General features: G+C 41.5%; 1 protein-coding gene across 1 annotated transcript; it reads left to right on the top strand.

Annotated features, from left to right (window-relative positions):
- The first annotated feature begins 9,832 nt into the window (after window positions 1-9,832).
- Window positions 9,833-15,393, top strand: LOC148871774 (eukaryotic translation initiation factor 3 subunit F-like). The gene is made up of 6 exons (XM_088968935.1): window positions 9,833-10,246; window positions 10,942-11,021; window positions 12,302-12,531; window positions 14,068-14,189; window positions 14,299-14,412; window positions 14,997-15,393. Exons 1-6 carry the CDS (start codon window positions 10,025-10,027, stop codon window positions 15,084-15,086), a joined length of 858 nt encoding a protein of 285 aa, XP_088825061.1. The 5' UTR covers window positions 9,833-10,024; the 3' UTR covers window positions 15,087-15,393.
- The last annotated feature ends 1,872 nt before the right edge of the window (window positions 15,394-17,265 follow it).

The following is a 17,265-nucleotide window of genomic DNA, read 5'->3' as shown; positions in this document are numbered from 1 at the left end:
GACTTGTCCCGGGTATGAGTTCATCGTAATCACACATCTACAATGAACTCATTGCAATCGTGCGATGGGTTCTGATGAGGGCGGATTTGGCCCTCCAGTGAAATTATGACACCTGACACCTCATGCCAAATAAGTGCAGCCTCTTGACAACTAGACAGTTCGAGCTAGTTACAGGCGGCTCGGCATAGCTCGCCACAGGTAGCTTGGCATAGCTCGCCACAAGTAGCTCGGCATAGCTCGCCATAAACAGCTAGCGACTTACAGGCATCTCGCCACAGGTAGACCGGCATCTTACGAAGAGCTCGCCCCCTAGTAGGCCACGAAGACCTGCCTCGGGTAGAAGCACCTCGGCACATTACCGACAGCTTGATGAAAAGTAGCACGGTAAAAAGTAGCTCGGTGCAAGGTAGATCATTGCATAGCAGCTCGGCATATCGCAAGAAGATTTCCTACCTGACAATTGTACCTGCCAGATCTGGAGACTGCACCCACGTCTCTGGCCAAGCGGCGTCGTGCCTGCCAACTCTGACAATGCCTCATGTCTGGGTTGTACCCTACAACGGTTACCTGCACCCACCAGCTCAGCCCTGGCAAGTAATGACTATGGCAGAGAGTTAGAGGTGGTTACGCCAGATCTGTCAGGACACCGCTATATAAGAGCTCTGACCCCCTAGAGAGGAAGGGGGATGAAAAATGGAGGTAACCCTTGCTCTCTAACTCTCTACTATCAGAGTGCTAACTTAGCCCTCGGAGTGGCCCCGCCAGGTAAACACCCCCGGGTCCTCTGATTCAGTTCTCGCAGGTTCATTGGCTCCCGCTATCTACAAAGAAGAGCAGATCATCTCATGCAGAGGGCAGTCGGGTTGCACTACACTAAGAGGCTCGCCACCAAGGCAGCGCACCCAGCAGCTCACCACCAAGTAGCTCACCACCAGGCAGTTCGCCACCAGGGAGCACTATCATCCTCTAAGTCATAGGCCACCTGGGAGCAAGTCAAATGATGAGGTACTTAGCCAAAAAATTGATATATCACGAAAAAAATTGGTACGTGACCAGAAATGGTTACATCAAAATGCACCGTCTGTGGGATTACGCGACAAAAAGCTAAGTTCTCATCCTACAAAAGCTAAGTTCTCATCTTACAAAGGCTAAGTTCTCTCATCTCAAAAAGCTAAGTCCTCACTTTTTAGAAACAAAAGCTCTCGCTTTATAGTTTCTATTTTGTATGAACTCAAAGACTATGCAGGGAGCTAATAGGCTAAGCAGCTCTACCAACATTACTTTCAATTCAGATAAAACCTCATCAGTCCTCTTCGTGATGTCCCCTCTACTAAGATGAGCTATTCGCGGCTTCCGCGGGAGTTGGCGGCCAATAGACTGCACGGGCACCCTTGTTGGTCGAGCCTTCCAAGGTTCCCGTGTGAGCTGGCGACCTAAAGTTAATAGTGCTACCCCCGAAGGTCAAGCTCCTAGTAGCTTCTTGTAGGAGTGGGTGACCGGCATTACGAGGCTGATGCAGCGCAATCATAGCTTTAAGGCACCCACCTGGCTAGCTCGGCACCTCACAGGTAGCTCGGCACCCAGTCAGCCCGACACCTCACAAGTAGCTCGGCACCTGGTCTGCTCGAAACCTCACAGGTATCTCAGCACCCGGTCAGCCTGACACCTCACAAGCAGCTCGGCACCTGGCCTGTTCGGCACCTCATAGGTAGCTCGGCACCCGGTCAACCTGACACCTCACAGGCAGCTCGACACCTGGTCAGCTCGGCACCTCACAGGTAGCTCGATACCCGGTCAGCCCGACACCTCACGGGTAGCTCGACACCTTACAAGCAGAGACCTCGACACCACATAAGTCCCAGTCACCTCTTTGGCATGGGCAAAGTCAAGAAGAGTGGACTACGAGTCGCTCCTAAAGCCTACGGGCCACATTACTACTAAAAAACCCAGTTGCCTTTATGGCATGGGCAACACAACTGCTTAAGACCCAGTCGCCTCTTCGGCATGGACAAAGTCAAGAAGAGTGGACTACAAGTCGCTCCCAAAGCCTACAGGCCACGTTACTGCTTAAAACCCAGTCGCTTCTTCAGCATGGGAAAAATCAGCAAAAGTGGACTATAAGTTGCCCCTTGAGCCTAAGGGCTACAATACTGAACTCGTAGAGACCTCTTCACCTTACAGGCATCTCCCAAAGCTTAAGGAATTGGATCAGCACTTACTAGCTCGTCGACTTACGGGCCAAAATGTGAAATCTACTCCCTTCGCCGAGTTACTTTCAGCTCGGGAGTGGGGGCAAATGATGAGGGCGGATTTGGCCCTCCAGTGAAATTGTGACACCTAGCACCTCATGCCAACTAAGTGTGGTCTTTTAACAACTAGACAGCTCAAGCTAGTTACAAGCAACTCGACATAGCTCACCACAGGTAGCTCGGCATATCTCTCCATAGGCAGCTCGCCACTTACAGGCAGCTCGACATAACTCGCCACAAGCAGTTGACCACTTACAGGCAACTCGCCACAGGCAGACCGGCATCTTACGAAGAGCTCGCCTCCTAGTAGGCTACGAAGACCTACCTCGGGTAGAAACACCTCGGCACATTACTGGCAGCTCGATGAAAAGTAACTCGGTGCAAGGTAGCTCGTTGCAGAGCAGCTCGGAGTATCGCAAGAAGATTTCCTACCTGACAACCATACCTGCCAGATCTAGAGACTGCACCCACGTCTCTAGCCAGGCGGCGTCGTGCCTGCCAACTCTGACAACGCCTCAAGTCTGACTGGGCCGAACCCTGCAATGGTTACCTGCGCCCACCAGCTCAGCCCTGGCAAGTAACGGTTGCGGCAGAGAGTTAGAGCAGTTACGCCAAATCTGTCAAGACACCGCTATATAAGAGCTCCGACCCTCCAAAGGGGAAGGGGGATGAAAAATGGAACTAACCCATGCTCTCTAGCTCTCTCATTTCTCTTCAAGCTCTCTACTATTAGAGTGCTAACTTAGCCATCGGAGTGGCCCCGCTGAGTAAACACCCCCGGGTCCTTTGATTCAGTTCTCGCAGGTTCCTCGGCTCCCGCTATCTACAAAGAGGAGCAGATCATCGCATGCAGAGGGTAGTCGGATTGCATTACACTAGGAGGCTCACCACCAAGGCAGCCCACCACTAGGGTTCGCCACCAAGTAGCTCACCACCAGGCAGTTCGCCACTAGGGAGCACTATCATCCTCTGAGTCACAGGCCACCTGGGAATATGTCAAATGATGAGGTACTTAGCCAAAAAATTGGTACATGATTAGAAACGGTTATATCAAGTTCTAGATTCATCGTAGACATCCGTGTAGTATTGGTTTGACACATTTTGTACTTTGAGGGTCTTATTGTCCACTATGTACCTACAGTAACGACCTTAGTTAGAGTGGGTCTTCTTTTTGTGTTGATTTTGCCACCTGTATAAAGAGAACTTTTTCTTTGAAAGTAGTGTTAAAACCATTCTCACGATTTTAAGAGTGAATAGCCCATTGTATGAGTGTGGGAGAAACTAATTTTGAGGTGTGGGTTTTCTCTTTGAAAATGGAAAGAGCCCACTCCTGAGATTTTATTTACTGATGTTTTAGGATGCCACATGTCCAAATAGGGGAGGTTTCAGCCTAATGACCTTCCTTTAATATATATATATATGGAAAAATTCTCGATAGGCACCCTACACTTTAGGCTGAGTGCCAATTTAGTACTAAAACTTTCATTTTGTGATAATTTAATACCCGACATTGATTCACTGTTAGTTAGAAGATAAAAAGACCTAAATACCCCTAAGCTATTTCGAATAATGCATGAATTCTCTATTGAAATTACAAAAATGACCCCATCATTTTGAATTCCCTATTGAAAAACAGTTACTGAGGATGATATTCACGGACGATCTCTGACATGCAGTTTCGAATTTCATTTTGAATTTGGCTTGGTAGACCAGACAATCGTCCTTGGGACAGATGGTGGGGACATACGCGATGTCATTGCAGTCGTCTGTTCTGTGCTTCTTGAAATCAAGAATGGACGTGAACATGACGATGAATAGCACTAGGTGGTATAGGGCGTAGCGTTGTCCAACGCACTGGTGGGCACCAGCACCGAATGCCAAGAAGTTTCGCTTGTACATCCAGCCTTGTCTCTCCTCCGAGAACCGGTCCGAATCGGTGAAGCCCTGGAACGACAACTCGAAGACGGATGGGAAAACTATCGCTCCCTTCGGGATTGCATAAGATTCTGTCAGCTAGAAATCTTCTCTAGCAATGTGCAGTACAATCATCGTGGGGGCTTGGAACCTGACGATTTTCTCTTGCCACTGCTTGGGTGTATTTCATCTCCATCAACTGCTCTGCCGTTATCAGTGTGTCAGATTCTGGAGACTAGACAGTAGAAACCTCCACTCGGACCTTCGTTAGTACATTCGTATGCGAGTCCAAGAGTGTCACAGCCCCGAGCAATGATGACGTCAAAGCGTCCTGCGCGGCGAACGGGAAGTTGAAAATATGCCTGCCAATCTCGACGTCACTGGTATGCCACGATGAAGAAGATTCCCCGGCTTCAGACGCAGCGTCGATCTCCTTCGTGGCCTCTTGCATCCAGAAATCAATCAAACATGATGGTTCCTTTCCCGATTTCATGTTCGACTTGTTTTTGCCAGTGCGCACGGTCAAGCTTTTCACCAGCCGCCCATTTTGTACCTCTCGCGATGTACACATTTCGAACTTTCATTTTGAACAAGTCATTTTAAAGGTCAATCATATTGATCAAACTGAATCACCTAATCAGAAAACTAGGAGAAGGACATCAAAAAATAGAGGAGAAAAAAGATGCCGATAAAAATTTTTCACCGCAACATTAAATAATCATCGAGCCATCAAAAGAGAGAGATACTAAACACATCAAAATTGGCGATCGTCAAAGTAAGAAGAAAAGAAGATAATTGAATAAACAAAAACAATCAAAAGGATTAAGCAGGGGGAGACCGAGGGGTTAAAGATGAGGACTGGAAGCGGCCATGAAGAGGAGGGGGATTGTGACGGCGAAGATGACGATGACGACGAGGAATCTATGGAAAATGGTGGAAGGGGCCATAGTAGTGAGCATGGAGGAGCAGAAGGAAGAGGAATACGTGAGGAAGAGGAAGACAATGAGAAGTTGGGTTCTAGGAAGAGGAAGAGGTGAGGAATGTCGTCGATGTCGCCATTGGTACAACAGTTGAACAGTGAGATGATGAGCGTGCTTAGGATAGGTAAAATGGTCTGTATATTTTTGTAAATGTTAGTTTTGGTATTTCAAAAATATTTAACCATCACATGATATCATGTGATTATTCTAATGGCACTCGGCCTAAAGTATAGGGTACCTATCGAGAATTTTCCCTAGATATATATATTTATATATTAATACAATACTAATATAATTATTATATATGTGTATATGCATATGTGGGTGTGTATATATATATTATATGAGGGTCGTGACATGCCATATTGGGCCAAATGCCATGTTAGGATGATCAACTTTATCATGTTGTGCCACACCAACCCAATCCATAGGCTCCAAATGAATGAAAGGGGGATTCATCATATGGATGGCTGAACTATGTAGGGTGGTTGGGCGAAATTTTAAAAATTTATTTTCTCTCTTCTGGGAATCGTATTCATAGTTTTAGAATAAATTGCATTTTTCAATAATCATTCTTGAAACAAACCGGACCAGATTTGAAACTAAAAGAATGGAAGAGCAATACCTGATACGGAATCCACACGTATAACGCTCAATGTAGGTGTTTATGCCCAAAGAGGGTACTAAAATCCACTTTCATTGAAGATGGTGTAGCTTGAGATGAAGTTGGTTTAGCAATGTAGTCCTTTAGCAAGAACTGCAATCTTTCAACAAGGATCAAGCAAGGGATGGTGAGCACGAATTAAATCTGATTTTTCTTGCAAAAATCAGAATCAAGATCCAATATTGATTAGTTCAAGAAACTAGAGATCAAATAGGGTACGGCGGCAAGAATAGAGGGACAGAACTAAGAACAGAAAAAGGTGAAACTGAAGCAATCTGCCCCCTCTATTTATAAGCCTTAAGGATCAAGTTCTCCTAATCCAATTAGGAGTTTCATAATCCAAATCTTTATTTGGATCTAGACTCTTTAAGTGATAAGACTTATCTTATCTATTGATCCAAACCTAGATCCATACCCATATTCGCCCCATGTCACATGACTACTTAAGTTGTCATGTGACACCTTGATTAATCATATTAATCATGGGCCCTAGGCCCATTAAGTAAGTGGACTCACCTCCCATTTTTATTGCTGACTAACTTTGCTCTCTTTATATGGCGTGGGACCCTAACATTGATCTTCACAAAAGCCATATGGGTTCAACCTAACCTTTGTTATAAAGCCTGATCTAATTCACTATTGAACATAGTGAACCCCTGAGTCCATCAATATAGGCACTTAATGGGCCCAATATTTACACTAAATTGTCTTTGAGTCCAGCCACCTTATGAAGGCCCAAGAACTATGGTCTTAAGCGAGATTAGTCCATCAGGTACAATAGCCCTAAATAGTCTTACACTCATCCTCTCAACCCATAATGATCAAACACTACTCGACAGGAGAGGACCTCTCCCTCGATTGTAAGGGCAGTGTTACACTCTCTACTCAGATGGATCCCAGGAATTAAAACCATTTGCAAACATTTTTCATAAAATGTAATGTATGTATATTTTTCATATAAATATATCTTGCAAAAACAAATCTCAAACACGGTTGAAATTGACTGTCGACAGTTTTTTTTTCCATTAGAGAGACTATAGCCCCCTATCATTCACTTTGTCCGACGAAGGGGGTGATCCTATCACTGTGATCACCCACTCGAGTGAATTCTCAGACTATCCCAACATACCCAGGTTTTGACCCCTGCTAAGGATCTCACTAATTGACATATCAAAGACAACCCAATCCAACACCCAGTGTAGTACCATAATCGAGTCTAGGGGTTAGGTGTAATTTTCCAATTTTTCCCACTAGTCTCCAAGGTCTAGGGCATAACTAGAAAATGGTTTGGGTTTAGTGTTTCAGGTAAATACACACTAAATGTGCTTTTGGTCTCACCTTGGCAGCTAAGACAAGCTACCCCAACCAACTTGGTAGCACATTAGTGTCAACCTTGGTAGGATAAACCTCCCTAGGTCTATCCAACGGCTGAGAACATTCTAAACTAACACGAATCTCATAAGTGTCTATTTTAAGGGTAATTACACAGAAACATACCAAATATAACATGGATCAATTATGTACTTTTATTCATTTACAATAAATGTCTAATGCACATCAATTTGATTGGAGCTAAGGGCATACACTGTCTAACACCAAAAACCCAAACCTAGTACATCCCATTTGATAGCTCTACACATGTGTTTAGAGGGAGCTGTTGATATAAGATCACTATGAGCCTAGGTAGGCCACTCGATCAAAATGCAAGCCTCAATGTCAATCGATTACCCAAGGACCAAGTCTAGGAATGGCAATGTGGTAGGTTCAAGGTGGAGTTCATATTCTTTGTCCCCAACCTTGATTTTACAATAAACCCCCGTCCTTGACTTTGATCCCTATCGGGGGTAAAACTTGTCCTCCTTTCCCAATCCCCGATGGAGACGAGTTTTTCGTGGAACCTGAATCCCCAAAATTTTTTAGTTAACAGTATTTTTTGAAAAATAAATTTATTTAAGATAAATAAAAAATATTAAAATATGAACAATATTTTAAATCTATTTTGCTATATATAATATAAATAATATCACATATATAATAATTTATATTTGATATGCATATTATTTAATACATTTATAATTGGGGTTGGGGTGAGGCAGGGACCTCATTTCCCAACCTTGATCAGGGATCCCTATTAATTCCATCCCCATTTCCGCTCCACCAAAGTAATCCCCATCCCCAACCCTATTGGGGAAGTTGGATACCTGTGTGGGATGTGAAAATTTATCATCCCTAACCAAATCCAAAGAGAATATACTTCGTTGAACTACCCTAATTCCTTGCTCTCTCCTTCACCCACGTTTCAACCATTGGTGACAGTCATCAACATCGCCAACATATGTTGTCATTCAAGACCTAAAGCCTGCTGTTTTGCCTCCTTTGTTTTTAGTAAAATCTCATATCCAAATACTAAATTTTTAAGATTAATAATAATGCAATTTTCATCTTTTATAGAGGGTCTGTGTTGAAGCACAATTGTATGAAATGATAGCATCAAAATAAGTATATGTTTGGCATTGGTGTTGTAGATACAACACCATTTTCTAAGAAAACAGTGCTGCTGATGTGTGGATTGGAAGCACTGTTTTTTTTTTTTTTTTCTGTTTGGAAATGTTGCTGCCAAGTAGGACATTTCCTAGAGCAACAATAGCACTTTCTGTTTGGTACCAGTGCCCATATCTGTTTTCAGCACTAGTACCCATTATAGGAAGTTCACGTCACTACCACATCATGTCCTCGTTGGTAGCAATGAGCTGCAATATGAGAAAACGTCAAATTTGGTGTTGCTTTAAACCATGCCTTCTCGATTTTCAAGGCGTGGCTTGAAACACCACTTTTTATGAAAAAATGATTCTAAATTTATTTATGTTTCTTGAAACACCATTTTTTCTGACGTGGCACTGATGTATTACCGTTTTCTAGAGTAACGACATCAATACCAAATAGACGCTAAATAAACACAAGGAGTGTATAGTTTTACAACTTCTAATACCTTATAACACCTCTATTTGCAGTTGCACGTCAGCCCTTAATTGTTTATATTTCTCAAAAAACAGGAGGAAGTAGGCAACATTAAAGGAATAACTCTTTCAAAAGTGACCCCAACCATCACAATATTCTTTTTGCAAATGATTGCCTTATTATGTGTAAAGCATACATATTTACATATATATATATATATATATATATATATATATATATATATATATATAATATTAGAGTGGGTTCATTGACCAACCCGAACCCGGCCCCGGCCTGAGCCCAACCCGAGTGCATCAAATTATAGGGTGGGGTGGGCTTGGATTAGAAAAATCGGACTTAACCTCGGGCTCGGGCCGGGTTCGGACCTTAAGCCCAAATTTTAGGACCAGGCTTGGGTTGACCATAAACCTGACCCAACCTGTCCAACTTGCACCCCTAGTTTCAAACGATGATGTGCTGAAAAGTTGGAAGGAACTCTCAACTACCGGCTCTCAAAGAACCTTGGATCCCACACACTCTAAATAACTTTCCAAAACTCAAACCCGAGATTCAAGCCAATGGCAACCTACATGAAGAGGGTAGCTGGAATGGTGCATTATTCTGGGAACTCTTTGAAGAGAATATAGTAAATGCCATTCTGAGCATTCCCTTGCAAATCGGGAGTTTAGGAGACAATCTAGTGTGGAAAGGCACAAATGATGGTTCTTTCTCTATCAAATCTGCCTATAGAACTTTCAACAAACCTTTGTGTGAGAGCTCCAGATCGTTTATTCCAATAGCACTGTCATCTAAAACATTATAACCTAAATTGAGTGAAAAAATGTTCAAGGGCATGATCACATGGTTGTTTATTCCAATAGCACTTGTAATACTTCTTTGCACAAAACAAAATTGACTAAATGGAGCCAAATAGAGTGGTTATTTGTATCTTATTAGGACATTAAGGTTAAAACTGTCATTTTCCACTGTCATCTAAAACTCATAAAATAAACCGATTTTAATTATTAGAAGAAAAATAATAAAAAAAACCTTTATAAAAATTGATTGGACTGGACGGTCTGACCAAAAGTCGGTTGGTTCCGACTTTAGAAAGACAAACCCATCCTTCATGTTTATCGGTTCCCAAACCCTAAAAACACCAGAGCTTCTCACTCTCTCTCGCTCTCTCTCGTAGCACTACTTGTTGTATTGTAGATGTAGCCCTCCCTTGGCTCGAATTTAAAACCGAGGGAGCAAACATGGCAGCGAGGGAGCAAGCTGTGCTGCAATTTTTCCCATCGTCGACTAGTTTGTCAGCGAAGGTTCACCCGGTGGTTATATTCAACATCTGCGATTGCTACGTCAGACGCCCAGATCAAGCAGAGCGAGTCATCGGAACTCTCCTCGGTTCGATTTCTCCTGACGGAACCATCGACATTCGCAACTCCTATGCAGTTCCCCACAATGAGTCCTCTGGTCAGGTTTGCATCTTCCTTTGCTAGCCTGTTTGTCTTCCGCCCCCTCGCCTGCTTATTTTCCATATGACTGTTTTAGGTTTGGACCAGTAAAAATTAGGGAACGATTTCTTAGGTTTCAGGGGTGATACCCTTGAATCTGGTGTAAGTTTGGACGGAGGAATGTATAGCTAGTAAAGAGATTTATAATTCAGGGCAATCTGAACTCTGAAGTTATGCTACATATTAGAATAGGATCACAAGTAGATTTTTCAGAAAATGCAATACCACTTAGGGCGTGTTTTGCGTGCAACAAAGAGACCATCTCCATTCGAGTCGTGTTTGTGAAAACAATGTTTTATTGTGCAGAAGGATGTAGACACGATATCATGTTCAATCTAAGCTCTCGAAGTGTAGGCTCTGCTAATGCCTAGCGTAGGATTTTCTTCAGTTAGACCTAATTTCCAACTTCAATATTCCTTTTTTGGTTTTATATGATTCTTTCATTTTTATGCCCATAGCTTTTCCTTGAAATCTTTGTTTAATTTATTGATTTTTACTAATTAATGTCATCATTGTTGTTGTTACAATTAGTCAATTACCATTTAGTTATTATTCCCTTTTTTTAACCATTGCTGCTAAATATCTAGGTTTTCGTATTGATAGGTAAAGATATGTAATTGGTTTTCTTATCTCGTTCTCCCTTGTGGGCAACGTTTCAGGTTGCATTGGATATTGATTACCATCACAATATGTTGTATTCTCACCAAAAGGTGAACCCAAAGGAAGTCATTGTTGGATGGTAATTTCTCTACTCTTATTTATTCGTTCCTCTTCCACTTCTAGTTTCCCATTTGTTATCTGATGATACCACTTTTATGACAATGTCGTCATACTTGCATATGCAGCACGGCATCTTTGACATTTATTATGACATTGATGGTACACATAATTGCAATTAAATGGTCACTGTTTAAAGTGTAAAGAGTTGAAAACATAAACAAGAACTAGAAAAGTGTCTAAATTATAGGCTTTCATTAAGAGATGAATTTGATATAAACACATGATATTTAATGGAGCAATGATATGTGAACATTTTTCCGTTACTAAATTACTAAAAGTTACCTCAGGAAACAAGGAACATAAAGTAAAGAAGCAACGCCGTTTGTTCTTGTGTATATGGCATTTGGATGTTAATGAAATTGATAACTACATGACATTTCACATGTGATTATACTTGTCTTTATTATTCTTTTATAGAATATAAAAATATGGGACCGGAGTCGATGGTTAATGCATTCTATGGTTTTGAATTTAGAATTTTGCAATGATGTGTGGCACTTTCCACATGTTTGTACAATGCTTTAACTTCTAGTTTTTAAAGCTAAATATCTACATATGTATATTATTTTTTTGAAGGGTAAAGAATAAATTTCATTAAAAAAGAAAAATGATTACAAGATGAATGGGTATCAAGATGACATGCCAGAAAAGCTAATTAAGATGAAAAAGATTCACATTACAAGCTTGAGTCTCAAGAATATCCCAAAAGTTTTCCACCAAATCTGAGCTGTTGACTTGCTCAAACTCTGGAAGAACCAAAAACCCAGTTTATTACAAGCTTTCCAACCAAGGCAACTATCACTTCAATGTTTGACTTATTCTCAAACAGCCTATTCCATTCATTTCATTCCATATTGTCCAGCAAATTGCAAAGGGAATACAGCTCCAAATGATTCTAGTGTTGTTACTCTCTCTAAACCTTGGCCAAAGAGGAAAAGATTTCTGCTGGTGAAGAAGGCTGGAACACCAGAATGCCAAAAAGGAATGAGTAGAATTTCCAGTTGAAGTTTTCCTCTTTGCAGGAGAAGAATAAGTGACAAAACACTCCTCATCCATATTACATAAGCAACAGTAATTAGCCATGCTAAATCATCTGCTCCTCATCATACTAAATTTAAGCTTCATAACTCTAATTGCACATGTAAAGGATTTCAGCCAATACCACTGCTTTTACTTTTACTGATGTCACCTAATTGTGTGATCATTTTGTTTTATCTCATCATGTGTGCTTCTTTACAGGTATTCAACAGGCTTTGGAGTAACCGGGGGCAGTGCTCTCATCCATGAGTTCTATTCAAGAGAAGTACCAAACCCAGTTCATTTGACTGTTGGCACAGGATTCGGAAATGGAGAGGCTACCATCAAAGCTTTTGTATCTGTCAACTTGTCTCTTGGAGATCGGCAGATTGCTGCACAATTCCAGGAAATTCCTCTGGATCTCAGGATGCTTGAAGCTGAGCGTGTTGGATGTATGTACTTCAACTGATTCTGGCACGTATGCTCCTGGATGATCAGAGCCAGTTTGCCATTATCTTTTTTATAATGGTGGATAAACAATGCTCTTTATGCATGAATTCTATGTATAGTGAATGCATTGTTTTTTCATGAGATGTATATAAATATAGTGCTTAATGGATAAGACTACATAAGTTGATCACTGGCATATGTAATTCTTAGATGAATTCTTCGGAGACTTGGGGGCCGTTTGATAACTGCTGAAGTTGCTGAACTGGAAGACTTATTGCTTTGTCTTTTAGTTGCTAAAGTAATTAAATAAATTAAAATTTCAAGGGTATATTGATCTGCCCAATTTCAATTTCAGCCATTAAGGAGCCTACAACCTCCTTAAAAACTTATTCACTAAATGATAAAGCAATAAGCTTTTCAGTTCAACATCTTCAGCTGTTTTCAAAGAACCTCTAAGTAACCTAGAAAACTTGAAACAGTCAAGTTCTAGTTGACCAAAAACTATTTTAGGTTATCAAACAGATTAACCTGCTAGGCTGGAAGCCAGCCTGGCCAGGTTTCACCATTTTCTTAACAATAATAAAAATTTAAAAATGTAAAAAGCTATAAATATGTATACATACATCAGTGCATACATAAGACTTATGCTATTATAAGATTTTTTTAGAAGGCCTGCTATTATAAGGTTAAAACTATATTTTAATGTTTAAACATTTTTATTAGTAACCTTAAAATTTCATTGACAAAAAGAATGGCTTATTTTTTTTTTGGGGTACATAAAAAAAGAATGGTTTATGAATAGCATGCCAAGCATCCCTCCACTTTGGGCTGCCAAGTAACAACCTAACCCATTTCCTTACTAATTAAGCAACAGTTGACACCAAAATAATTGATCCTTGATTACCCATTGCATGGTCATTGCATCTGCCAAGATATTTACTGATCTTTGAACCCAAGAAAAAAGGTGGTTTGTAACTCTGTTGTCAAGAATCTGATTTTCTTCATGATATCTTTGTATTGCCATAATCCTTGTTTCTAGTCAAGTGTATAGGACTGTTGTTCTTCTCTTCCTATTGCTTTCATGGGAAAGGACTAAGTAATGACCATCCTGTACTAAGTATGTGGCAAGTATGCCTGTTATTTTGTTTGGAAATGTGGCCACACCATTGAAAGTCTTTATGGTTAGTTTTTTTTTTTTAATTTAAATTAGGGAACCGAATTAAAAAAAAAACTTAGTATGTATCCCACATCATATGAAGTGGGTAGTTTTTTTTTTTTTTTTTTTTCTGATAGGTAGCCACATTTATGAAGCGAGTTCTTTTGAGAGTGGAGTTAACTACTTCCACTTTTTTCTTTTTCTTTTGTTTTTCCTGAGAGTGGAAAGAATCACTTTCTGAATACTCTTTCTTGAGAAGATATATAGCCACTTCTGATGTGGAAGCCCTCTGGTCTGAAGAATCTTTATCCGATTTTATACTGCAATCAATGCAAAACCTGTTGATTAAGGTTCCTGAAAGTTCAATTTTGCATAACTGCAGTTGATATCCTAAAGACAACAACGATAGACAAAGTTCCCAATGATTTGGAAGGAATGGAAGCCTCTATGGAGAGATTGCTTGCACTAATTGATGATGTCTACAAATATGCTGACAATGTTGTGGTGAGATACCCGATGCTGGCCTGCTTAATTTCACTTGATGCACCTCTATGTTTTGAATTCCATAACTGTTTTTACCAATAAAAATAATTCCATGACCCTTTTTTCTCAGGAAGGGCATGCTGTTCCAGACAATAACATTGGGAGGTTCATATCTGATACTTTATACTCTATTCCAAAATTATCAGCAACAGCTTTCAAGAAGCTTGTAAATGACAGTCTACAGGTAAGATGACATTCTAGAATTTTTCTATCGAGGCAATCCAAAGTTTGGATGTCATAGACAATGATTTCACTTGCCAACATTCATGCCTGAGATGGACTTGGTCTGATCATTATTGCATTGCCAAGCCTTTTTTTTATACCTTTGTTTGGGACAGATAATGGTAGATCATCATCATCATCCAAGCCTTATCCCAGCTACATGGGCTTGGCTACATGAATTCTGTTTCAATGCTCCATTCTGTTTAAAGCTATATCCTTTGTTAAATTATTGGTGCTTAAATCATTTCTTTCTACTAGACATGTCCTTTCTATCTACCCCTAATCCTTCTAGTCCCTTCAATTTGCAAGTTGCAATAAATCACTTCGTGGGTGCTGTTGATGGTTTTCTATGCACGTGATCAAACCATCTAAAGCTCATTTTCTCTCATTTAATCACCTACTGGAGCTACTCCCAAGTTCAATGGGGGGTATATCCAAATGCATGTAGATGTTGCTAATTTGCTTTTCTAAATGCTGAACTTTATGCTTGCTACTGTGGTATGTGCTATCAAATTTGCTTACATTTTGATGCCTCTATTCTTTTAGGATCATCTACTATTGCTTTATTTGTCAAGCCTTACGAGGACGCAACTCAGCCTGGCAGAAAAGTTGAACACGGCTGCTCAGATCCTTTAACTCTGGAGAATTTTTCAGCAGCACAAAGTCTGTCAGAGACCCCAGCAGCTATTGTTATTAACTTATTATCATAGACACATGTCAGTATTGTTTTTCCTTTCATGGCAATGATTGTAAATTTTTGCTTTGCTTCTCATCTTATAGTCTCCAAGATTTTGCTTGATCTCAGTGGAGCATTATAGAGGCAGTTGAGTTGCTTGTTAACCTCTTCGCGACTCGAATTTAGGTGACGTACTGACTTCCAATTTTAATGTTCAAGGGTTTATATATTGTACATGATAATATGCATAGAGATTAAACGCTTCAATTCTTGATTCTTCGCAAAAGTGAGCTTGTTTGAAGCCAGAATCCTGGGATTATTGTTTTCAGTATTGACTTTGAAGATTGCAAAGATAAATGCTTTCTTCAGCAGAAGTGAAAACTGAAAACGTTAAGAGCATTCTCATGTAAAAGGAACAAATACTTTCGTACTCGGAAATCATACTAAACCAACTAGTGGGGATGCGTTCATTGGTTTGCTTATTGCACGCTGGGGCTCCAACTAGTGCTGTTATGCATGGGATTTTTCTCATGTATTGCAGAAATATCCAAAAAGTAAAACTAGAGCATTTTAAACATGGAAAAGAGGCTTCCAAATTCTCTTTTGGCTCAATTCTGGTCGGTGTTTGGATCTAGAGAAATTGTCATGTGTAGTATTTCTGCTGCAAAATTCCATGAGGCCATACCAAAAGTGACAAGTCCTGCAACGATAGGTGATCGATTAAAGAAGCTATCCTATCTTATAAATAGATTCTTTTATTTATCTATTTATTTGTAAGGCAAAGGCAAATATTCATTAATTAAACAACAAACGCAAATACAAATACAACTCTGACTGACGAAGCAAATCAAGCGAACACGAAGAACTCAAACCAAACCAGCTAGAAGAAGACTTCACAATAAATATTACAGAATACAAGAGCTATCACTATTCACGACACTGATTGAGGTCTCTGAGAAGGGTAGGTGATGAAGATTGGCCCGACCTCTTTATTACGAGACACGTGGTAGAAACGACAGTTCGGCAAAAGGGGCCAAGCCTAGGCGGGAACAAGGGGACATACTTCGCCGAACTAACCCATCTTGTAACAGTTTGGGATAGACTTCGCCGAACTGCCACATTGTAACAGATTGGGATAGACTTCGCCGAACTGCCACCTTGTAACAGCTCGGGATAGATTTCGTCGAACTGCCACCTTGTAACAGCTCGGGATAGATTTCGCCGAACTGCCTTGTAACAGTTCGGGATAGACTTCGCCGAACTGACCCACCTTGTAACAGTTTGGGATACTTCTGAGCTCAAGACCGCCTCGCTCAGCACTTCGCATCATCTTCTGGGCACCAAAGCCAAACAAGTCGTACCATGCCTGACACCAGGGAAGTCCGTGCCCGAGGGCGCCACGCCTGACTGACTTGGGATCTGACGTTTGGCAGTAGCACTCTAAACGGCCACCTGCCACCGCCACTGACGCTGCCATCTCCAATTAGACGGTTAGGCAGTGACGGTTCTGTCTCAGCAGAAGGGACGACGGCCGAGTTGACAAGCGCAAAGGTAATCATACCCGATCTGACAAGGGCCTCGGGACGAGTGCACGAAGTGACTATAAGAGCCCCCTGCCCCCCGACAACGGAGGTATGCAAACTTTGCGCTATCTGGTATTACCTTGCTTTTGAAGGATTCTAACTTGAGCTTCGGAGCCTCTACACCGGGTTCCCCCCGGAGCTTTCCCATCTCTTCCGTTTCAGGATCCCTGCTACCCCGTTCGGAAGCAAGGCAGCGGACAGCTAAGACCAGCCGGATCACGCTCCATCAATTGGCGCCGTCTGTGGGAAAACGCTTCAAAAAGCCTCCCTCCAAACTTCGATACCCCCTTTCTTCTTCAAAAAACCCAACACTCATGGCCTCCTCCAGCAACACCGGACGCGGCACAGAGACAAACGCCACCGGGGAGCAACTTCAGGTCCCCGTAGTGTGCGTTGGACAGTTCACCATCCCCCTTAAGGCGGATGGGATCCCCATCCTGAACACGCCACAAGCAGTGGCACCCGTAAACCCTCATACCACAAACGTCCCCTTTCCTCTCCCCATTGAGACAACTTTCACTAAACCAACTGCCGTCCCCCTGGCAGCTAGCCAAGA

The sequence above is a fragment of the Nelumbo lutea genome, chromosome 2 (assembly GCF_056320005.1).
Source record: "Nelumbo lutea isolate HS-2025 chromosome 2, American lotus-T2T, whole genome shotgun sequence".
NCBI classification, from domain to species: Eukaryota; Viridiplantae; Streptophyta; class Magnoliopsida; order Proteales; family Nelumbonaceae; genus Nelumbo; species Nelumbo lutea.
Note: the sequence above shows the minus strand (reverse complement) of the source record. Positions and strands in the feature narration are given on the sequence as shown.